This window comes from Gadus morhua, chromosome 3 (assembly GCF_902167405.1).
Source record: "Gadus morhua chromosome 3, gadMor3.0, whole genome shotgun sequence".
NCBI lineage: Eukaryota > Metazoa > Chordata > Actinopteri > Gadiformes > Gadidae > Gadus > Gadus morhua.
This window is the reverse complement of record NC_044050.1, coordinates 22663897-22687478: the sequence shown is the minus strand read 5'-3', so window position 1 is coordinate 22687478 and position 23582 is coordinate 22663897. Positions and strand designations below refer to the sequence as shown.

The 23582-nt window shown below is 50.0% G+C and overlaps 1 protein-coding gene and 1 long non-coding RNA gene across 5 annotated transcripts in view; one reads left to right on the top strand and one right to left on the bottom strand.

The window, feature by feature from the left end:
* The first annotated feature begins 166 nt into the window (after positions 1 to 166).
* Positions 167 to 23539, top strand: kif16ba (kinesin family member 16Ba). 4 transcript variants are annotated; one of them, XM_030350988.1, is made up of 28 exons: positions 167 to 350; positions 450 to 519; positions 1515 to 1584; positions 1982 to 2095; positions 2408 to 2524; positions 3950 to 4047; positions 4389 to 4498; positions 4697 to 4839; positions 5306 to 5474; positions 5679 to 5810; positions 6782 to 6957; positions 7668 to 7733; positions 7845 to 7904; positions 8378 to 8497; positions 10032 to 10083; positions 11577 to 11714; positions 12271 to 12353; positions 12778 to 12866; positions 13069 to 13101; positions 14428 to 14481; positions 15074 to 16300; positions 16579 to 16695; positions 16810 to 16957; positions 17139 to 17189; positions 20675 to 20794; positions 21833 to 21922; positions 22514 to 22597; positions 22817 to 23539. In XM_030350988.1, exons 2-28 carry the CDS (start codon positions 473 to 475, stop codon positions 22967 to 22969), a joined length of 3861 nt encoding a protein of 1286 aa, XP_030206848.1. In that variant the 5' UTR covers positions 167 to 350; positions 450 to 472; the 3' UTR covers positions 22970 to 23539. The 4 variants fall into 4 exon arrangements, with proteins under 4 accessions (XP_030206848.1, XP_030206844.1, XP_030206847.1 ...); XM_030350984.1 differs by lacking the exons at positions 20675 to 20794; positions 21833 to 21922; positions 22514 to 22597; positions 22817 to 23539 and adding an exon at positions 17902 to 20629 and having other exon boundaries at positions 168 to 350; XM_030350985.1 differs by lacking the exons at positions 20675 to 20794; positions 21833 to 21922; positions 22514 to 22597; positions 22817 to 23539 and adding an exon at positions 17902 to 20629 and having other exon boundaries at positions 188 to 350; positions 437 to 519.
* LOC115540056 (uncharacterized) overlaps positions 22036 to 23582 on the bottom strand; it is a 28112-nt gene continuing 26565 nt past the window's right edge. The window contains exon 2 of the long non-coding RNA XR_003976111.1: positions 22036 to 22144. This is a non-coding gene — a long non-coding RNA (uncharacterized LOC115540056). The remainder of the gene's footprint in view (positions 22145 to 23582) is intronic.

Genomic DNA, 23582 nt, shown 5'->3' with positions numbered 1-23582 from the left:
TGGGTTATTAATATATGTATTTAGTCTTACTGCAACTCTAACATACTACCTTAACAAATAATGATTCACATCACATCACATCACATCACTGTAATCACGAGACTAAGGCAAACAATGTGGTTGTTTTTGTCCCTTCTGACGTTCCGTACCTCCTACCTGCTCAGCTGACGTCGTTGCCCGCTTGGATGTTTCTCTGTTCCTCTGCTACCGGTCTCAGCCTGATAGCCGATAGCAGCAGCGGTACGACAGGGACCTGCTGACCGCTGTACTGGGACACTGGGATCTGTCTGCACTGCTTCATAGGTTACCTTCCCTTCTTCAGCCGGTTAAACCGAGAGGGGAGTATCTTGGTATGTTTCCTCATGACATTTGGCATCAGTTATTCCTTCATGTGTTTCTTTCGAGTTGTTTTTGCCGGAATTATTCCTGTTAACAGGACGTCTCTGTAGGTCCGGACAACCCGGGATGTGCGATGGCATCGGTGAAGGTGGCTGTGCGGGTCCGCCCCATAAACAGACGGTACGAATTATACCTTATTACATTTACCTTATTAGATTTATCTTATTACATGTATTGCATGATTTATTACTCGTATAAGACTGCTCTTATGAACACTGTTTAAGTGGTATTACATGTATTTTAGAAAATGTATTGACTGATTCTACTGCGGTTGTCTGCTTTGATGTAAATCTGCTTGAGTGTCATTAAATGTGCTTAGAACATTTATCGAATGATATGTAGTATCTTGCGCGATTCCATGATTATTTACCATTTAGTTTACTGTTTATAAATGCAGGCTTAACAAACTCATAAATATACTTGACCTGAAGATGTTTAAAACGGATGATTTGACCAGTCAACCAATGTTTAACAAATATGTCACAGATGATTTCACGTTTATTGTAATATATACACTGTGTGTATAGTATTTGTATTTAGCTGTTTGTCATGGGAGTTTCTTTCTAAAGGTGATCAATGACAAGATATTACAGTTTGGATTGGGTGAAAGCAGAGGTATTTAATTGTCAGGGAAATCCTACCAACACCCACAAGACTCTAAGAAGAGGAAAGTGTATCTCTGCTGAATGTTGTTGGATAAGATTATCATGGAGAGGAGGTGGACATGAGGAGACAGACAAGGGCAGCCATGTCCTGCGAGATGGCTTGTTGGACATAATGTGATCAAGCGAGATGTGCAGACTGCTGTGGGAAACCAAAGCAGGCCGTAAAGGAGGGCGATGTTCAGGGAAGGGTTATGGGTCATGCACTCCGTCCATGGTGTTGCAAACGGCCAGAACACACCGGCGTTGGAGTGGATCTTTCAACCACCCTATTGAATGGTGTTTGTTGTTTAATTTGGATTTTGGGTTAGGGTTTTTGAGTGTTTATATAGGGTAGGTTAGTCAATGTGGGAGGGGCTTGTGTCCTTGTTAGGTGCTAAGGAGTGGTGTGTGATTGTGTATAAAAGGGTCACGGTGCAGTGGTTTTGATGTGCATTTCTATCCCTGGAACAGGGAGAAGGACCTTGCAGCAAAGGGCATCATAAAGATGGGCGGGAGCAAAACAACCATCACCAATCTGAAGGTGTTCATCTTCTATTGACTGTTTGTTTTTAGACATGCTTACTACCTACATTGATTACTTTAGTATACTTGAGTTACCTATTATTATAGTTACAACCAACTTTGGTTACTAGTTAATTGAGTTATTAGTTACTTTAATTACTAGTAGTTGTAGATACTTTAGGTAATAGTTACTCTAGTTACTAGTAACTTAGGTACTTAAGTTACCTTCGTTAATCAAGTTATCGTAGTTTCCGGTTATTAGTTAACTGTAGTTACTAGTTGCTTGAGTGACTTAAGTCACTGCTTACTGAAGTCACTAGTAGTGACTAGTTACTGTAGTAACTAGTGACTTTAGTTCATAGTTATCTTAGTTACTAGCTACCATAGTTACCAACCCCATGTTTTTCTGAGCTCAGATGGCGGATGGTTTGACGGGAGATTCGATGCGGGAGCGAACCAAGACGTTTACGTACGACTACTCGTACGACTCTTCGGACTGTAAACACACCAACTTCATCTCTCAGGAAAAGGTTAGTGTCCCCTTGAACTCTCCCCTGGTCACATCTCCCTCTGTACTACTAAACAGTATTACAATAATATCATCTATCATTCCTAGACATTGTAATACATTTTATTATTTCTAGAAAATAGCTAAACAAAAGTACTAGAACCTCTTTGCTTACTGCCCATCAGTGATTGATAAGGATGTTAAGGAAACCAATACTGGGTTGGAGAACCACCGAATTACTGACTGTATCCTGCTATTTGCTTCACTCAGTGTCTCCATGATAATGAACATTGCCTACCTATGCTGAGTGTGATGGTCTTGTTGGTGGCTGCAGGTGTTTAAGGACCTGGGCTCAGACGTGCTGAAGGCTGCCTTCGAGGGCTACAACGCATGCATCTTCGCATACGGACAGACTGGCTCCGGAAAATCCTACACCATGATGGGAATCCCAGTAGGTTGAGTTCAAGACCTAATACTGATGTTAACTCAAGGCTATTAGTTCTACACTGGTATAAACGCTAGGTTATGAGTTGTAAGTGCTTATAAACAGTAGGTTATGAGTTCTAGTTCAAATACTGGTGTAAACACTTGGTTAGGAGTTCTAGAACTTATGCTGATGTTAACACCAGGTTATAAGTTCTAGACCAGTGGAAATACTAGGTTTTAAATTCTAGACCAGTATAACCACTCGATATGCGTTCTAGACCAGTGGAAACACTATGTTATAAGTTCTAGACTAACAAAGTTGTGAACACTAGGTTATAAGTTCTAGCACGGTATAAACATTGGGTTATTAGTTCTAGACTGGTATAAACAGTATGTTATCAGTACTAGACACTATTAATCAGGAGGATCCTTGTTGTAGAGCCAATCAACGTGTCTATTCATCCGTCAAATTCCTATGACATCTGGCCATGTCTTGGACCAGTTCTGTCTGCTGGGACGTCTTTCAAACTTCAGAAGGACTTATCCGTCTTTTTGCTGTTAGCATTACTTCTCTGTCTGTCTTTCTGTCTGGTGGGTATATGTCTGTCTGTCTGGTGGGTATATGTCTGTCTGTCTGGTGGGTATGTCTGTCTGTCTGGTGGGTATATGCCTGTCTGTCTGGTGGGTATATGCCTGTCTGTCTGGTGGGTATGTGGCTGTCTGTCTGTTTGCTGTGGCTGTCTGTCTGGTGGGTTTGGCTGTTTGTCTGGTTGGTATGTAACTTGATCTGAGTAGGTATAGGAGGCCAATGGGGTCAGAGTTCCTAGTCTTATCTCTGGCCGGGGCATGGCTATATCTCAGCTAACCGTCAATCCTGCACCAGTCAGTTAGCTTCCCTCAGTAGTCAAGTTCTTCCACAGTCCCAGAGCTAGGGTCTTCGAGGGGGGGGGGGGGGGGGGGGGGGGGGCATGATGGGAGAGACCACAGTGATAAGAGGGAACCAGGGGGACATAGTCTGTATAGGCCTGCTATCTGTTGATGCTTACGTAATCTATAGAACCTAAATGTACTATATAGCCATTCCTTATATTGAAGCTAAGGTATCTATACAACCTAGCCTGCCTCTAATGCCATCTTACCTATAGCATGGAGGCTGTTGGGTTGTTTCTGTGCTTTTTCCTGTTCACATATGGCCCTCTGAGCCGACCCTCTGCCTTTACAGCAAATATAGATCTGTTCTATTCTTATTCTACTCTGTTTAATGTGCCAGTCTCGTCAAATGAGAGCTGAGAAGGTCTGGGAATAGAATTAGTTCAGCTCTGGGGCGACAGGAGAGCTGGAGGCTGACCTGCGGATGGGGGCACCGTCGGTGAGACTGCAGGTCGACGGGGACCTGGGGCGGTGGGGTGTGGACCGGAAGTGGTGATCTGACCTTCTGATCCACCTCCAGGGAGACGTGGGCCTCATCCCCCGGATCTGTGAGGGTCTGTTCAGCCGCATCGCGGGGACCACCCGCCGGGACGCGGCCTCGTTCAGGACCGAGGTCAGGTGAGTTAACCTTGCCGCCCTACCACGAGGATGGATCTGTGCTGGAGAACCTGCCTGAAGAACCACCAAGATAGAACCACACGCAGAATAGCATCGTTTAGAACAGTCTTATCCCCTCCATCCAATTACGACCAGACAATTAGGAACAAGTAATTACGTTAAACAAATGAGTAAAAGCCATTTAGGATTGAGTCAATTAGAAACTGCCAATTAGGAGCAGCCGATAGAGTAATCAATATTAAGAGGTGGACTGTCGTGAAGTGTGGAGCACTGGGTCCTCTCTAAGGTTAGGGTTAGGGGATGGGTTCAGTAGTAAACCGTGTGGGGCGTGGGTTCTACAGCTACCTGGAGATCTATAACGAGTGTGTGAGGGACCTGCTGAGAAGGAAGACCAACGACACCTTTAACCTCAGAGTCCGGGAGCACCCCAAAGATGGACCGTATGTAGAGGGTAAGACCCCCCCCCCCCCCCCCCCAATCCAGATCTTACCTCGTCTTATGTGAATCCAGATCTTACCTCATCTTATTGGAATCCGGATCTAAACTCATCTCTCTTGTGCATCCAGATCTTACCTCATCTTATGGGAATCCAGATCTAAACTCATCTCTAATGTGAAACCGGATCTAAACTCATCCCATGTTAATCCAGATCTGTCCAAGCACCTGGTTCAGAACTACCGGGACGTAGAGGAGCTGATGGAGGCGGGGAACATCAAGCGCACCACGGCGAGCACCGGGATGAACGAAACGAGCAGCCGCTCCCACGCCATATTCACCATCAACTTCACTCAGGTCGGGACCAGAACCAGTTTAACACCTCACACAGGTCCCACACCCAATCAGAACCAGTTTAACACCTCGTACAGGTCCCACAACCAATCAGAACCAGTTTAACACTTCACACAGGTCCCACAACCAATCAGAACCAGTTTAACACTTCACACAGGTCCCACAACCAATCAGAACCAGTTTAACACTTCACACAGGTCCCACACCCAATCAGAACCCGTTTAACACTTCACATAGGTCCCACACCTATAACCCTCTCTCTCTCTCCCTCTCTCCCCCTCTCGCACTCTCTGTGTCCTGCTACGTCCCCCTCCCTCTCTCTCTCTCCCTCTCTCTCTCTCCATGTCCTGCTGTGTCTCTCCCTCTCTCTCTCCATGTCCTGCTGTGTCTCTCTCCCCCTCTCTCTCTCTCCATGTCCTGCTGTGTCTCTCTCTCTCTCTCTCCATGTCCTGCTGTGTCTCTCTCCCAGGCCCGGTTTGCTGCAGAGCTGCCCAGTGAGACCGTGAGTCAGATCCACCTGGTGGACCTGGCGGGCAGCGAGCGGGCCGACGCCACCGGAGCCACCGGCGTGCGTCTCAAGGAGGGCGGGAACATCAACAAGTCCCTGGTTACCCTCGGCAACGTCATCTCAGCGCTGGGTGGGTTACCGATCTATTGTAAACAGTGCGCTGTCCTGTGATGTCACCTAAGTTATTCATCACAAAAACTTCCCAACCAATCACACAGCGTTGGCTCCTCCAGCCTGTAGCTAGGTTGTGGCGCTAGGTTGATCTAAGGGTAGCCACCGTCTGCTGTCAACCCTGCTAACGTTTATGCTTATGTGTGCGTGTGTGTGTGTGTAGCGGACCAGAGTCAGGACACGGTGAACACTAACCTGAAGAAGAGGTCTCTGTTCGTCCCGTACCGAGACTCTGTCCTCACCTGGCTCCTCAAGGACAGCCTGGGAGGGAACTCCAAGACCATCATGATCGCCAGTGAGTCTCCTCAACGCTACCTCTACTGCTGCCTCTACTGCTTTAGTACTACCACTGCTGCCTCTACTGCTATAGTACTACTACTTCTGCCTCTACGGCTATAGTACTACCACTACTGCCTCTACTGCTATAGTACTACCACTGCTGCCTCTACTGCTATAGTACTACCACTGCTGCCTCTACGGCTATAGTACTACCACTACTGCCTCTACTGCTATAGTACTACCACTGCTGCCTCTACTGCTGTAGTACTACTGCTGCTGCCTCTACTGCTATAGTACTACTGCTGCCTCTACTATAGTACTACCACTGCTGCCTCTACTGCTATAGTACTACTGCTGCTGCCTCTACTGCTATAGTACTACTGCTGCCTCTACTATAGTACTACCACTGCTGCCTCTACTGCTGCCTCTACTGCTATAGTACTACTACTACTGCTAGGATTAGCGGCAGGGCTCCAGATGAGATAACCGCCTGGTCCCGGGATCCAGATGTTAATGTGATGACCGCCTGGTCCTGTGATCCAGATGTTAATGTGATGACCGCCTGGTCCTGTGATCCAGATGTTAATGTGATGACCGCCTGGTCCTGTGATCCAGATGTTAATGTGATGACCGCCTGGTCCTGTGATCCAGATGTTAATGTGATGACCGCCTGGTCCTGTGATCCAGATGTTAATGTGATGACCGCCTGGTCCTGTGATCCAGATGTTAATGTGATGACCGCCTGGTCCTGTGATCCAGATGTTATTGCGATGACCGCCTGGTCCGGTGGTCCAGATGTTAATGCGATGACCGCCTGGTCCGGTGGTCCACATGTTAATGCGATGACCGCCTGGTCCTGGGATCCAGATGTTAATGTGACCGCCTGGTCCGGTGGTCCAGATGTTAGTGAGATGACCTGTGCTCCAGATGTTAATGCGACCGACTGGGCCGATGGTCCAGATGTTAATGTGATGACCTGTGCTCCAGATGTTTCCCCAGCCGATGTGAACTACGGAGAGACCCTTAGCACGCTGCGCTACGCTAACCGAGCTAAGAACATCATCAACAAGCCCACGGTGAACGAGGACGTGAACGTCCGCCTCATTCGGGAGCTCCGAGCGGAGATCGCCAGACTCCGAGCTCTGCTGCTGCAGGGCAACCAGGTAACCATGGAAACCACCGCATGGTCCCTAGGAGCCTCATGCGCAAGTAAAGGATAATGTCCTCTATCACAGCGACACTCTGTCCTCCATCACAGCTAGAGACTGGTCTATCACAGCTAGAGTCTGGTCTTTCACAGCTAGAGTCTGGTCTTTCACAGCTAGAGTCTGGTCCATCACAGCTAGAGTCTGGTCTATCAAAGCTAGAGTCTGGTCTATCACAGCTAGAGTCTGGTCTATCACAGCTAGAGTCTGGTCTACCACAGCTAGAGTCTGGTCTATCACAGCTAGATTCTGGTCTATCAGAGCTAGAGTCTGGTCTATCAGAGCTAGAGTCTGGTCTATCAGAGCTAGAGCCTGGTCTATCACAGCTAGAGTCTGGTCTATCACAGCTAGAGCCTGGTCTATCACAGCTAGAGTCTGGTCTATCACAGCTAGAGCCTGGTCTATCACAGCTAGAGTCTGGTCTATCACAGCTAGAGTCTGGTCTATCACAGCTAGAGTCTGGTCTATCACAGCTAGAGTCTGGTCTATCACAGCTAGAGTCTGGTCTATCACAGCTAGAGTCTGTGCTCTATCACAGATACACTCTTCCCTTTATCACAGCTACAGTCGGTCCTCTATCCCAGTTACAGTCCATTCTTTATCACAGTGAGTCTATCCAGAGTTGTAGTATGAATTAATTAACTCATGTTGTTTTTGTGTCTTGTCAGATTGCTCTTCTGGACTCTCCTACAGCTTTGAGTATGGAGGAGAAACTACAGCAGAACGAAGCCCGGGTAACCTCAACTCACTTAACATGCATCCTTGTACCAGTCCCCATGTCTTTCAGGAGCAGATTGTTGTCGTCATAAAGTGGCTGAAGCCATCACTGTGTCTGTGTTCTCTAGGTTCTTGAGCTGACCAAAGAATGGACCAACAAGTGGAACGAAACCCAGAACATCCTCAAGGTGACCGAACATCTCAGAACAATCTGGACGTTCTGAGTCCAGCTGGACGTTCTGAGTGTCAACTGGTCGCTTATTAGCAGACTGCGGTTGTACTGGGCGGCACCCAGTAGGACCAGTAGCAGACTGGGGTTGTACTGGGTGGCTCCCAGTAGAACCAGTTGCTGAGTGTGGTTTTACTGGGCAGCTTAGAATAGAACCAGTAGCAGTCTGGAGTTGTACTGGGTTAGTCCCAGTAAAACAAGTAGTAGACTGCGGTTTTACTGGGCAGCTCCCAGTAGAACCAGTAGCAGACTTGGGTTGTACTGGGTCACTCCCATTAGTACCAGTAGCAGACAGGAGTTGCACTGGGCAGCTCCCAGTCGTACCAGTAGCCGATTTTGGTTGTACTGGGTAGCTCGCAGTACAACTCGTGGCAGACTGGTTGCACTGGGCCGGTCCCAGTAGATCCAGTAGCAGACGGTTCTGTGCTTCAGGAGGAGACCCTGGCGTTGAGGAAGGAGGGCATCGGTGTGGTGCTGGACTCTGAACTCCCTCACCTCATCGGCATCGACGACGACCTTCTGAGTACTGGGATCATCCTGTACCACCTGAAGGTCAGAACCCCCGCCTCCACCTCCCCTAACCTCCGCCTCCACCTCCCCTAACCTCCACCTCCCCTAACCTCCACCTCCACCTCGCCTAACCTCCACCTCACCTAACCACTACCTCCACCTCCCCTAACCTCCACCTCACCTAACCTCCGCCTCCACCTCCCCTAACCTCCACCTCACCTAACCTCCGCCTCCACCTCCCCTAACCTCCGCCTCCAGCTCCCCTAACCTCCACCTCACCTCCCCTAACCTCCACCTCACCTAACCACTACCTCCACCTCCCCTAACCTCCACCTCCCCTAACCTCCGCCTCCACCTCCCCTAACCTCCACCTCCACCTCCCCTAACCTCCACCTCCACCTCCCCTAACCTCCGCCTCCACCTCCCCTAACCTCCGCCTCCACCTCCCCTAACCTCCGCCTCCACCTCCCCTAACCTCCACCTCCCCTAACCTCCACCTCCACCTCCCCTAACCTCCACCTCCACCTCCCCTAACCTCCACCTCCACCTCGCCTAACCTCCACCTCACCTAACCTCCACCTCACCTCCCCTAACCTCCACCTCACCTAACCACTACCTCCACCTCCCCTAACCTCCACCTCCACCTCCCCTAACCTCCACCTCGCCTAACCTCCACCTCCCCTAACCACTACCTCCACCTCCCCTAACCTCCACCTCCACCTCCCCTAACCTCCACCTCGCCTAACCTCCACCTCCCCTAACCTCCACCTCACCTCCCCTAACCTCCACCTCACCTAACCACTACCTCCACCTCCCCTAACCTCCACCTCACCTCACCTCACCACTACCTCCACCTCCCCTAACCTCCACCTCACCTCACCTCACCACTACCTCCACCTCCCCTAACCTCCGCCTCCACCTCCCCTAACCTCCAACTCACCTCCCCTAACCTCCACCTCACCTAACCACTACCTCCACCTCCCCTAACCTCCACCTCCACCTCCCCTAACCTCCACCTCACCTAACCACTACCTCCACCTCCCCTAACCTCCACCTCCACCTCCCCTAACCTCCACCTCACCTCACCACTACCTCCACCTCACTTCCACCTTACCTCCACCTTACCACCATCTCACCACTACCTCCACCTCCCCTAACCTCCGCCTCCACCTCCCCTAACCTCCACCTCACCTAACCACTACCTCCACCTCACCTCACCTCCCCTAACCTCCACCTCACCTCACCTAACCACTACCTCCACCTCCCCTAACCTCCACCTTACCACCATCTCACCACTACCTCCACCTCACCTAACCTCCAATTCACCAACACCTCTACTTCGCCCTCACCTCCACCTCCACCTTACCTCTCTTCCACCTCTACCTTACCTTCACCACCACTACCTCCACCTCACCACCGCCTCCATCTTACCTCTCCTCCACCTCTACTTCACCTCCACCTCACCGACTCCATCTCCACCTCCACTTCACCTCCACGTCCTCACCTCCACCTAACCTCCACCAACACCTAACCTCCACCTCTACCACTGTTGTGATATAATGTGTTTCCTCATCAGGAGGGCCGGACGTTTGTCGGACGGGACGATGCGTCGAGCGAACAGGACATCAGTGAGTCCAAACAGAACCATCACATGGTGTTACAACAGCACTTCTTCATGTTTTGTTCTGTTATAACAGTACTTGAATACAACATGTAACTGTTATAACAGAACACAACATGTAGTACTGTTATAACAGAACACAACATGAGGCAATACTGTTATAACAGAACACAACATGAGGCAGTACTGTTATAACAGAACACAACATGAGGCAATACTGTTATAACAGAACACAACATGAGGCAGTACTGTTATAACAGAACACAACATGAGGCAGTACTGTTATAACAGAACACAACATGAGGCAATACTGTTATAACAGAACACAACATGAAGCAGTACTGTTATAACAGAACACAACATGAGGCAATACTGTCATAACAGAATGTAAAGCAGTACTGTTTTATAGGTGATTGTGACCGTCCCCCTATAATTAATTATCAACCAGACAGACGGTTTGTCTGTGAGTTATCAGCCCTTGGCTGTCTATACAAAACCTTTTTACAAAGACTGAGTGCGTCTCTTCTTAGTGTAATTAACTTTGTGTTTAATGGGCTCTGGATGGATGTCTGTGATCAATAGCCTTCAATATTTATGCGAGTCCCTTCTCTGGCTGAGCGGCTAAAGCTCACTGATACCAGAGTACATGTGGTCGTGTTCCCCATGCAGTGGTGACGGACTGAAGAATGGATCACGGTGTATGTTTTGTTACGTATTTTAAGCACATAAGCTGCCCCCACATAGCCACTAGGAAGCAGGATCGAACACACAAGCTGCATTACCCCCACACAGCCACAAGGGAGCAGGATCAAACATACAAGCTGTAATAACTACCCCAGCCAAAGAAGGCAGCATCTTTAAGACCGTAGCTAAGACATCACATAGGCCACGCCCACTTCACATAGGCCACGCCTACGTGGTTCATTCCCAGCGCCCGGAGCCAGAGGAGGCCAGAGAATCATAGGCGGACCAGCAGAGAGCCTCGGGCCTAAGCCCGGGGCTTGAAGTAGCTCTCGCTATTTCTCTCTACATGTGTTGGATACAATTCCCTCCCTTTTGCTTCATAGTTACCATACTGAAATACTTAAAGTGAGTTAAAAGCGACCCGTTTCGAACTACTTTCAACAAGAACACAGCAATTTAGACTACGTAGCATGGACTAATGATCCAAGAGCATGACATATGAACACAGGAATACCCTATGGGCCTCCTGCTATAGTGATCTTCTTGGAAACAGCCCCTTTGTCTTTCCTGCAGTAGAGTTCCCCTTGGTAACGGCGGACTTGTTTTTCTGCGGCAGTGGTCACCGTAGTGACCACCATAGTAAAACTATAGTGATACTACGATGGTAGTTGTCACCGTAGCTACCACTACTCATGGTAATGGCCCCCTTGTGGTTCCTACTGTAGTGGTCTCCGTGGTTACGGTCTCCGTCATCACGGACACCACTCCGCTGTACTGGTCTCCCCGGTGACGGCAGTCCTCTTGTTGCGGTTGTAGTCCTCCACGGTCTGGACCTGGAGAGTGAACACTGTGTGTTTGAGAACCAGAGCGGCCAGGTGACCCTGGTCCCACTGGGCTGCTCCCAGTGCTCCGTCAACGGGCTCCCAGCATCCCAGCCCGCCCCCCTCAACCAGGGTGAGTTAACTGCAGTAACACGGTGTGGGCATTGTAAACACAACCCAGTATGAGCATTGTTAACACAACACGGTATGATTATTGTAAACACAACACAGTATGATTATTGTAAACACAACACAGTATGAGCATTGCCAGCACAAAACAGTATGGGTATTGTAAACACAACACAGTATGAGCATTGTAAACACAACACAGTATGAGCATTGTTAACACAACACAGTATGAGCATTGTAATCACAATACAGTATGTGTAATGTAATCACAATACAGTAGATAGTTTACTGGCATCAAATGAAATAACACTAAATGAGATGATATGTATCAACTAAATAAAAAAAACACAGGGGGGTTTGAATTTAAAAGACTTCATCAGGCTAATTTACTAGTAAACACGTTTCTATTCAACACCACAAATTACAAAGTTTCCAATTATTATCTGTTAACCAAATGTTTTACTTTGGTTAAGTATGGTTAAACCAGTAAATGTCCGAGGGCTAGTGTGTGTAGATGCTCTTTAAGAACCAGGCATGCAGTTAAAACTCTGGTGGTGCAGGGGCTGTGATCCTATTGGGCCGGACCAACATGTTCCGCTTCAACAACCCTAAGGAGGCCGCCAAACTACGAGAGAAACGCAAGGTAAGACTGACTGGGACCTAGTTGTACCGAAACATACCTGAGTCTAGACTACTGGAACCTAGTCCTACCAAGCCATACTGGGACCTAGACCTACTCAACCTTACTGGGACCTAGTCCTCCTAATCATTACTGGGACCTAGTCATGCTAATCATTACTGGGACCTAGTCCTACTCAACCTTACTGGGACCTAGTCCTCCTGAACATTACTGGGACCTAGTCCTGCTAAGCTTTAATGGGACCTAGTCCTACTATACCATACTAGGACCTAGTCCTACTACACCATACTGGGACCTAGTCCTACTAAGCCATACTAGGACCTAGTCCTACTAAACCTTGCTGGTACCTAGTCCTACCACACCATACTGGGACCTAGTCCTACTAAACCATACTGAGGTGTTAATGAGTGGTGTTGTGTTCTTCCAGAGTGGTCTCCTCTCCACCTTCAGCCTGTCCATGTCGGATCTGTCCCAGTCCTGCGAGAGCCTCTCCACTGTCATGCTCTACAACCCAGGGTGGGTTTGTGTGTGTGTGTGTGTGTGTGTGTGTGTGTGTGTGTGTGTGTGTGTGTGTGTGTGTGTGTGTGTGTGTGTGTGTCTGTGTCTGTGTCTGTGTCTGTGTCTGCGTCTGCGTAACTTGGTGTAACTTGGTGTAACTTGGTGTAAACTGGTCGGACGCTGGTTAACTGTGTGTTGTGTCCGGGATGTCCCCTACCAGACTCTTCAACCAGAAGGGCCCAGTCCTCCTCAGGTAGCCATAGTGTCCACTTCCTGTTCTGACTAAGTACTTCCTGTCCTGAGTGTCGACCTACCGTGTCTTGTGAAATTAGTGCTGTCACCAGAGTGGCCCCTGAACCATTGTTTGGTGTCTGAACCATCGTCTGGTGTTTGAACCATCGTCTGGTGTCTGAACCATCGTCTCGTGTTTGAACCATCGTCTGGTGTCTGAACCATTGTCTCGTGTTTGAACCATCGTCTGGTGTCTGTACCATCGTCTCATGTTTGAACCATCGTCTGGTGTCTGAACCATCGTCTCTGGTTTGAACCATCGTCTGGTGTCTGAACCATCGTCTCGTGTTTGAACCATCGTCTGGTGTCTGAACCACTGCTCGTGTTTGAACCATCGTCTCGTGTCTGAACCATCGTCTCCTGTCTGAACCATCGTCTGGTGTCTGAACCATCGTCTGGTCTCATGTCTGAAACATTGTCTCCTGTTTGAAACATCGTATCGTGTCTGAACCATTGTCTCGTGTCTGAACCATCATCTCATCTCTAAACCATTGTCTCGTGTCTGAACCATCTTGTCATCTCTAAACCATCGTCTCGTGTCTGAACCATCGTCTCGTGTCTGAACCATCTTGTTAATTTATTCATACATTTATTTATTGCAGACAACTTCTGCCTCCACTTTGCGCCCTCATGTGACGTCCTTGGTAACACCAGCGTTGCTTTTAAAGAACTGCTCTTCATCACTTCTTCTTTAAAGGGCTGTTCATCACTTCACCTGTACATTTAAAGAGCTGGTCATCATTACTTCACCTGTTTGTCCAAAGAGCTGGTCATCACTTTACTGTTCTTTAAAGAACTGTTCCTCCTCACTTCACTGTTCTTTTAAAGAGCTGTTCATCATCACTCACTGTTCTTTTAAAGAGCTGTTCATCACTTCACTGTTCTTTTAAAGAGCTGTTCATCATCACTCACTGTTCTTTTAAAGAGCTGTTCATCACTTCACTGTTCTTCTAAAGAGCTGTTCATCACTTCACTGTTCTTCTAAAGAGCTGTTCATCATCACTTCACTGTTCTTCTAAAGAGCTGTTCATCATCACTTCACTGTTCTTCTAAAGAGCTGTTCATCATCACTTCACTGTTCTTTTAAAGCGCTGCTCATTATCCCTTGATTTTTTTTGCCCCACATAAGCATGTTTGTGTGTGTTAATATAATATTACTGTGTGTGTGTGTGTGTGTGTGTGTGTGTGTGTGTGTATATATTTTATTATAAATGACTGTGTGTGTGTCTGTCAGTGTGTCTGCGGGTGTGATATCTGACCATATTAATTTAGAATTATCTGTGTTCAGGTTGGAGTTTGAACGACAGCAGAGAGAAGAGCTAGAGAAACTGGAATCCAAGAGGTATAATAATATTTACAGGAAATAACGGATCATGTATAAAATAGATTATGGATTGAAAACATAACGTATAGAATCTATAATGTATATCATATATGACATATAATGTATGAGCATCATGTTTATAATTTAGATTGTATGGAAGTTAGGTTTACAATATATAATGTATTATGGATTGAATATATAATGTTTAATGTATAGACTATATAATCTATAAAATCTACAATGTTCATCATATCTATGAAATATAACGTATAGATTATATAATGTATAGAATATGTAATGTATAGATTGTATGATGTATATAATATAGAAGGTGTAGAATATCTAATGTTACAATATAGAATGTTTATAATGTATAGAATGTATAGAGTATAGAATGTATAGAGTATAGAATGTAGAATGTATAGAGTATAGAATGTATAGAGTATAGAATGTATAATGTATAGAATGTATAGAGTATAGAATGTAGAATGTATAGAGTATAGAGTGTAGAATGTAGAATGTATAGAGTGTAGAATGTTTAGAATGTAGAATGTATAGAGTATAGAATGTAGAATGTACAGAGTATATAATGTATCTGATGTGTGCGCAGGCGGCTGATCTCGGAGATGGAGGTGCGGCAGCAGACGGAGAAGGAGGAGCTGCAGCGCCTCCAGCAGGAGGTGGAGAGTCAGAGGAAGGAGTCGGAGGAGGTGCAGCAGAGGATCCTGCAGCAGGAGGAGCGGCTGCAGCTCCGCAGCCTGGCCGTGGAGAACCACCTGCGCCTCCTCCTGGCCCAGAGGGAGCGCTCCTCGGACGGGCAGGAGGCCCGGGCGGAGGAGGCGGCGGAGCGGGCGGAGGTCCACCGGGAGCTGGCGCTCCTCCAGGCGCAGCGGGAGGAGCAGGCGGCGGGGCTGCAGGGGGAGCTGCGGCGGCTGGAGGAGCAGGAGGAGGTGCAGCGGCTGCTGGTGGGCCGGCTGGGGGAGGAGCTGAGGGACAAGAGGGAGGCGGCCGCCCTGGCCCTGCCCCCCCGCGACGCCCGCCGGCAGGAGGAGGAGCACCGCGCCCTCACCCAGATACGGGAGGCTCTGCTCCGCGCCAAGGAGGTCGGGGGCCAGGAGGGGGAGGAGGAGGAGGGGACAGAGGGGAACGACAGGGTCGTACGGGAGGTCCAGGCGCGCTACCGCCACTTCAAGGAGGTGCAAGTCAAGGAGCTGACGGAGCTGGAGGAGGAGCTGCGGAAACAGAAGGAGCGGCCGGAGGAGGAGGAGCAGACGGCGTCCCGTGGGCAGCGGGAGCCGGAGGACGACGAGGGGCGCCGGCGGCACAAGGAGAGCCAGCTGGCCGGCCTGGCCCGCGAGCGCCTGCGCCTCCTCGGGGAGGAGAGACGCCGCGCCGTGGAGCTCCTGCAGGGCTCCTCCCCCTTAACCAACGGCATCGCGGGCGCCGTAACCGAGGGCAACCCGGGGGCCGCCGGGCTGGAGAGCACGCTGCACGCCGTGGAGGAGGAGCTGAGGGAGAAGGAGGAGCGGATGCGGCGCCTCCGCCGGAGCGAGGAGGAGCTGCGGCAGCTGCAGGAGACGTACGAGTTTGCGGCGGACGTGGCGCAGCAGGAGGGGAAGGTGACGAGGAAGGAGAAGGAGATCCTGCAGAGCAAGGAGGCGCAGCAGAAGGAGGCCATGGAGCAGGCCGTGTCCCGGCTGGAGAGGCGGCGCTGGGCCCTCCAGCACAGCCCCTCCCAGGACCCCCTGGAGGAGGAGGAGGAGCAGGAGGAGGAGGAGGAGGAGGTGCAGCGGAGGAGGAAGAGCGGCGCCCCCGGAGGAGCGGAGGAGCAGGAGAAGTAAAGCATGATGGGGGTCTCCATTTCTACTATAGTGGGTCTGAACAAGAACCTGAGCGATGGGAGCACCTGAGAGTTAGGAGAACCTGGGAGTTAGGAGAACCTGGGAGTAAGGAGAACCTGGGAGAGTTAGGAGAACCTTCAGGTTAGGAGAAACAGAGTTAGGAGGTCCTTGGAGATAGGAGAAACCTTGGGAGTCCCCTGTAGCAGGAGGAGGGGTCTGACCTCCTGTGTGTCCCATCAGGAGGAGGTGTCTGACCTCCTGTGTGTCCCATCAGGGTGGAGCGGGACCTCGAGGAGCTGAGGCAGAGGGTCAGCGAGGGGGAGGACCACACCAGGACCCCCAGTCCCCCCACCCCAGACCCGCCGCAGGGGCTGCCCTTTAGTGACGACAGGTACCCCTCTGACCTCTGACCTCTGACCTCTAAGCATGAGGAGTTTCAACATTAAAACGTATATTTATTATTGTGTGTGTGTGTGTGTGTGTGTGTGTGTGCGCGTGTGCGTAGGATAAAGGCCTACATTGAGCAGGAGGTGCAGCGGAGGTTGAGGAGCCTGAACCCCAACACGGAGAGCAGCATGGAGCCGTCTCCATCCTACGAGTCCATGCAGGGAGGATCCCCCCTACCTGATCCTCATGACGTGAACCTCCTTCAGGTAGGACTCTCCCTACCCCTCCCTCCCTGAACCTCCTTCAGGTAGGACTCTCCCTACCCCTCCCTCCCTGAACCTCCTTCAGGGAGGACTCTCCCTACCTTCTCTCGTAGTTCCTCAGGTTGAGTTTGTTTTTGAGGCAGCCTGCTCTCCCTTAAGTCCTCACGTAGAGTTTGTTTTTCAGGACGTTGATCTGCAGCAGAACCAACAGACCGACAGGAAGCTCAAGTACAAGGTAGGACCGACCGGCCGCTCTTCGTGACGCCTCAAGCTCCCTCCTATCGGCACCTTCCACTACGTTCAAATGTTTCCAATCACCTTTTCCTTTCTGCCACATCGTCTATCTCACCAACTTGTAGCCTGTGTGTCTGAACCTGAATCTCATGACTGAATATCTTCTGATACCAGCCTTATAAAGTAAGAGGATAATGTTGGAGTTTTCCAAATGTAGAATTGACTGAATTTAAAGCAAACCAAAATGGAGTTCCTTTAATTATATTTATTTCAAACTGAATTATTTTGAAATACCAAACTATTGAATGAAACGCTATCAATGCGAGTAACTCGCTCAATAAGAATAGTATTTTAAACGTGCAATACATTGTTTTTCTGCGGTACGTTTTATCACCATTTAATCCCAGATGGGTGGCGTTAGATAATAACTTAATTTCCTTTCATGGGTCCAATGTTACACGTTCTGATCTATAATTATCGACATCCACCTCAACAAAACCACTCAAATCATCCAACCCGCTCAAGAGAACTTTCAAAACGGTCTTCCATTTGATTTGTACCTGGGTGGCTCATTTAATTTGCATGCCGAATCTCTGCACCGTAAATTCCACCAATCACCGGCGTCGGCACCTTGTGACGGAGGAAGGTGAAGCTCAGTTGGAGGAGGGCCGGCGGGCAGGATGGGGTCCTCAACCTCCTCCCTATGCTCCTAGAACCCTGCAGAGTGCGGGGCTGGTTCACTGGAGGAACGTTCGGAACCCACTCCCAGGAACCGCTCCTCTGGAGACCACCACGACAAGACCTCCATCTCAGATCTCACTCAGTACTCAATACAACACCTAACGAAATGGTGGAGCAAACTGGTGGAGCTGGATCCTGGTCCCGGCTGGCTGGGGAAGGGGTTGACTGGGGGTGAACCCGGAGGCATGAGCTGGCTGAGCGCTTTGTCTGGAATCGGGGCCGACGTAAACGACAACGTCAGCGGTGAAGCTCAGTGCGATGTCCGGGGCTGTGCTTCCAACGGATCTAAGCGAGACGTTTTGCCACCGGAGCTTAGAGAGGAGCACCACCGACGTCCCCATCAGGTCCAAACACCCCGCCCGGATCCACCGCCCCGGTCCGAAGGAGCCCAGTCCGTCGAGCCCAGGCCCAGGTCCAAGGAGTCTGTGTACGGTCAGGTGACTCAGGAGCACGCCCCTCCGGGGGGCGGAGCCGAGTCTGGCGGCGGGAGCGTTGTGATTGGCTACGTGGCCGGCAGGCTGTCGGAGGCGTACCACCACGTGGGCCAGCACATGCTGACCACCAGGAACCTCGTGGAGAGGGCCACCGGGGCCCACCTCGCAGGCCTGGTGTCTCAGTACCTCACCGCCCCGTCCCCGGAGCCTCCTCTCACCGAGGCATGGCGGCCCGGCCCCCAGCCGGACCCCGGCCCCCAGCCAGACCCCGGCCCCCAGCCAGACCCCGGCCCCCAGCCAGACCCCGGCCCCCAGCCAGACCCCGGCCCCCAGCCAGACCCCGGCCCTAGGGGGGGGCGGGTCGGTCTGGTGGATCTGTCTGCAGGGGGCCTCCTCAGCCCTGGCTCCACGGCGCCGGGCTCCGTGTCCCCCAGCAGCACCCAGGAGCGGCCTGAGACGTTCTTCCAGAGGCTGGTCGTGCTCCCGCCGGCCCTGGCCCGTCTGCAGGCGAGCCCCGCCCAGAGTAGCAGGGCCCTCCTGGACTCACTGGCCCCGGAGGCACGAGGAGCCGCTCTGCTGGGCTCCTTCTGGCTCCACGCCGCCAACCGCACGCACCCCGCCCCGCGGCCCGCGGGCCTGCTGCTGCTCGAGGAGGACCTGTACGTGGTCTCCGCGCCGCGGGGTCCGGACCCCGACGCGGAGGAGGACATCCCGGGCGTGTTCCATCACCTCCGCCTGGAGGACATCGGGGAGATCCGGGTGTGCCTGGCCGGGCAGCGTGTGTGGCTGCTGGGCCGCGGGGGGGAGGACGCGGCGCTGGCCGTGTGCACCTACAGCCCGGAGCTGAGCCAGGAGCTCTGCAGGGCCCTGCTGCCGCGGCTCCTCCTCGCCGGGCCGGAGCTGGAGGAGGCCCTGGGGCACCCGCTGCTCCGCCGCGACCTCGGGGCCCTCTCCCTGGACTGGACGGCCCGCGTCCCCGACCTGGTTCTGGGCGGCGGCCGGCTCCGGCTCACCTCACGCTTCAAACGGGAGCTGGCCGACCTGCTGTACATCGTCCACGGCAACATGGAGGGTCCGGGCCGGCCCCCGCTGGCCCACGTGGCCCCCCTGCTGTTCACCAGCGTCCGGGCGGAGGGGGGCGGCGGCGTGGTCCAGCTGCTGCTGACGGACACCCACCTGGCTCTGCTGCGGCAGGACGGGGTCTTCCACCACCCGGCGCCGCGGGGCTCCGGCGTGGCGCCCCCGCAGAACCAGTTCCGGGGGGTGGAGGTGCGGCCGCGGGCCCGGGTGCAGGGCGTGCGGGCGGGGCAGGCCGACGGCTGCCTGGAGGTGGAGGTGGTGTTCGGTGCTGCAGGAGAAGACCCCCCCGGCCCTCCAGGTCCCGGACCCCCGGAGTCCTGGAAGCTGAGGTTTGGACGCACGGCGGATGCCCGGGTGCTGGTGGAGCAGCTGTGCTCCTGACAGTGAGGACCTGACGGAGGACTGCACCGCCTCAGGGCAGCTCTCAGGGTGGTGGCGCTCATCGGCCACTGAGGCATGACAGCTTCCAGAGAACAAAGCGCTGTTTGTTATCATCACCATCTCTTTCTACCTGTTGAGCATCAGGAAGTGATGCTATGGGTATCTCTCTAATGCACAGGACGTGACGTCATCGTGTTAGGGACGGTGAAGATACTGGGTCTCATAAGGGAATTGTATTGATCTAATCCTATTATTCAGCGTATTAATCAGCTGAATCCACCCTCTATAATGTCTTTGAGGTCTTAAAAAACGAAGGTTGGCTATTTGTAATATCCACCAAGGCCTTCAGATTTTATTCTAATATCCTGATTCTAGGGTTCTATGTGGAGAAAGGGATTCAAATGCTGCGTTAAATAATATTATAATATGATCAAGTACAATATTAAAGAAGTATCTACTTATAATGAATAATTTAATAAAGTATGCAATTTATATGTGTAATGTATTCCTGACTAAAGTATAACATTTATATATGAAATGAATAATTAAAAAAGTATCCCATTTGTATACATAGTGAATTCTTTAAAGTATAACATTTATTTGTGCAATGAATTCTTCAGTAAAGATGACTGGTCGACTCTTGATTTAGACATGTCTTTCATTCACATCTCCGCATCAAAGTAAAACCATTTATTTGTGATCAATATGTAATCAACTGAATTACTCTTGTGATGAATTCTTGTTAGTTTATAAGAAACTGCTTCCCTTCTCTATACCTCCCTTCTGTGCCATCTCTTTGTCTCTCTCTCTGTGTGTCTCTCTCTCACCTCTCATGATGACATCATGGCAGTGTGTGTCCCCCGCGGCCCCCAGCGGCCCCCCCGCCCAGCAGGGGCCCCTACAGGTGAACGTTCCTCGGTACCTGCTGCGCGGACAAGGCAAGGACGAGCACTATGAGTATGAAGTGAAGGTGAGTTTACAGAGCTGTATGGATAGCTCTACATCCCTATTTCGATATATCTACATAGATTTATATATATAGATAAACATCTATACATCTATAAAGGTATAGATGTATACATATATGAATAAATTATTTTAAACAGGTCTCCCAGAGTATCAATGTAAAGAGCTATATTGGCATCGTATCGCCTACAGGAAACAGGCTAAAAACCACCGAGTAGATGGGGTCGGTTCTGGTTTCCTGTCCTGTTTCCTGACGCCCTTCCAAAAGAGATTATTTGAGATCCCAAAATATGTTTAACTAACTTTTATTAACTATAAGTATGAACTGATTTGTACGTGCACAAAGTCAAAATGAAAGCGATCAAAAAGAAGCTTCGGTCAGCACTACGGCGAGCCATCAGCCTCTCTACCTCCCTGAGGTGAACAGGTGTTTTACCTACGGTGTCACCGCCCAGATCCATGACCCAGCTTTCACACCGCAGTAACAAAGACAAATGACATCACAAACACTAATGCATATCAAGGCCAAAGAGAGCAGCATTACAAACCTTATAAATATCTCCATGAATTCACTCCTGTCTCCTCGGGCTACAATCACATAAACGAAGTCCTTTAGAAATGAACAAAGGAGAACTTTGACCTGGAAACCGACCTACTGAAATTATAATCCTAGATCCTATAATCCTAGATCCTATGATCCATGATCCTATAATCCTAGATTATATGATCCTATAATCCTAGATCCTATAATCCTAGATCCTCTGAAACTATTATCCCAAATCCTATGATCCTATATTCCTATATTCTATGAGTCTATAATCCTAGAGCCTAGATGTTATAATACTAGATCCTATGACCCTATAGATCTAGATCCTATAATTCTAGATAGCATAATCCTAGATCCTATAAATCTAGAACCTATGGTCCTATTATCCTAGATCCTAGATCCTATAAATCTAGAACCTATGGTCCTATTGTCCTAGATCCTATAATCCTAGATCCTATAAATGTAGATCCAATGATCCCTATTCTATAATCGTAGATCTCTGTGGGGGACGAGACATGGACGGTCTTCAGGAGGTACAGCCGTTTCCGGGAGATGCATCGGAGCCTCAGGATGAAATACCCGGAGGTGAGGGTCCTACATCACTCTCACAGATGGGTTGATTGTATCTGATGCACTTTGAGTCTGCCTCGTGTAGAAAAGTGCTATGTAAATAAAGTTCCCTTGCATTGCCTTGACGGCCTGCAGCTCTCTGCTCTGAGTACTGAGTGTTGTGCTTGTGTTGTGTCTGATGACCTGCAGCTCTCTGCTCTGAGTACTGAGTGTTGTGTTTGTGTTGTGTCTGATGACCTGCAGCTCTCTGCTCTGAGTGCTGACTGTTGTGTTTGTGTTGTGTTTTGACCTGCAGCTCGCTGCTCTGAGTACTGAGTGTTGTGTTTATGTTGTTTCTGATGACCTGCAGCTCTGAGTACTGAGGGTTGTGTTTGTGTTGTGTCTGATGACCTGCAGCTCACTGCTCTGAGTACTGAGTGTTGTGTTTGTGTTGTGTTTTGACCTGCAGCTCGCTGCTCTGAGTACTGAGTGTTGTGTTTATGTTGTTTCTGATGACCTGCAGCTCTCTGCTCTGAGTACTGAGGATTGTGTTTGTGTTGTGTTTTGACCTGCAGCTCTCTGCTCTGAGTACTGACCGTTGTGTTTGTGTTGTGTTTGGACCTGCAGCTCGCTGCGCTGGAGTTCCCTCCGAAGAAACTCTTTGGGAACCGAGATGAGAGGATGATCAACGAGAGACGAGGTCACTTGGAGGTGATTAAACCAGTTCTAAAGTATCCATGTGTGGTCTTAAACTTATTAGACCAGTTCTAAAGTATCCTTGTGGACATCACACTGACATTAAACCAGTTCTAAAGTATCCATTTAAAACTGTACCTGCGGAGGTTATGCTGTGTGTGTGGAGGTACTCCAGGTCATGGTGTGCGTGTGTGTGTGGAGGTTCTCCAGGTCACGTGTTCTCTCTCTCTCCAGGCGTATCTGCGGAGGTTCTTCCAGGTCATGCTGTGCTCTGCCGGAGGTTCTCCGCTGAGAGGGGGCGACGGTCTCTCCAAGCACGCGGTCGGACAGCTCTCCTCCTTCTTCCGGAAAGGCGTGTTCGACTCCAGCACCCACGGCACCGGCTGACCGTTGCCGTGGGAACCAAGAACAATTACAAAGGTCCGGGTTCCGGGGGGATTTGCGGGTCAGTCCCCCCCACCCAGTAGTTTGTTATCCAATCATAGTGGGGCTATAGTTCCTTGTCCTTTATGCTTCAAACATGTTGGCACTCACAACGCCATAATTGAACTGATGAGTAATGTTTAAGCGGGTGGTAATACAACCCACAGTAATCAAAGAGCTGATGTCTAACTGCAGGGACAGCACTACTGGTGGTGGACACACAGTACTGCACCAAGCCTTTCTGACTGGCCAGGTGAGGTCACTTACGCAGATCAACGTTGTTCGATTTTAGCTTCGGTTCTAGCCAATCTGGTTGAGGGAATCTTGTTAATCTTACGTCAGTATAAATGTTTCTTCTTGTTTCAAAATCCCAACGCGTGTTTTTAAATTGTTCCTAATCACGTCGCATCCCCGGTATGTATCTAAGATATGTAAATAGGAATATTAATGTGTACAGTTTTGTATATGAATTGTTCAAACTGTTGACATTGAATGTCATTAAATGGAGTGTGCTCTGAACGCTGACTAACGGAACCGCTTCTATCTCCTCTTTTACTGTTGGTTACCATGGCAACAT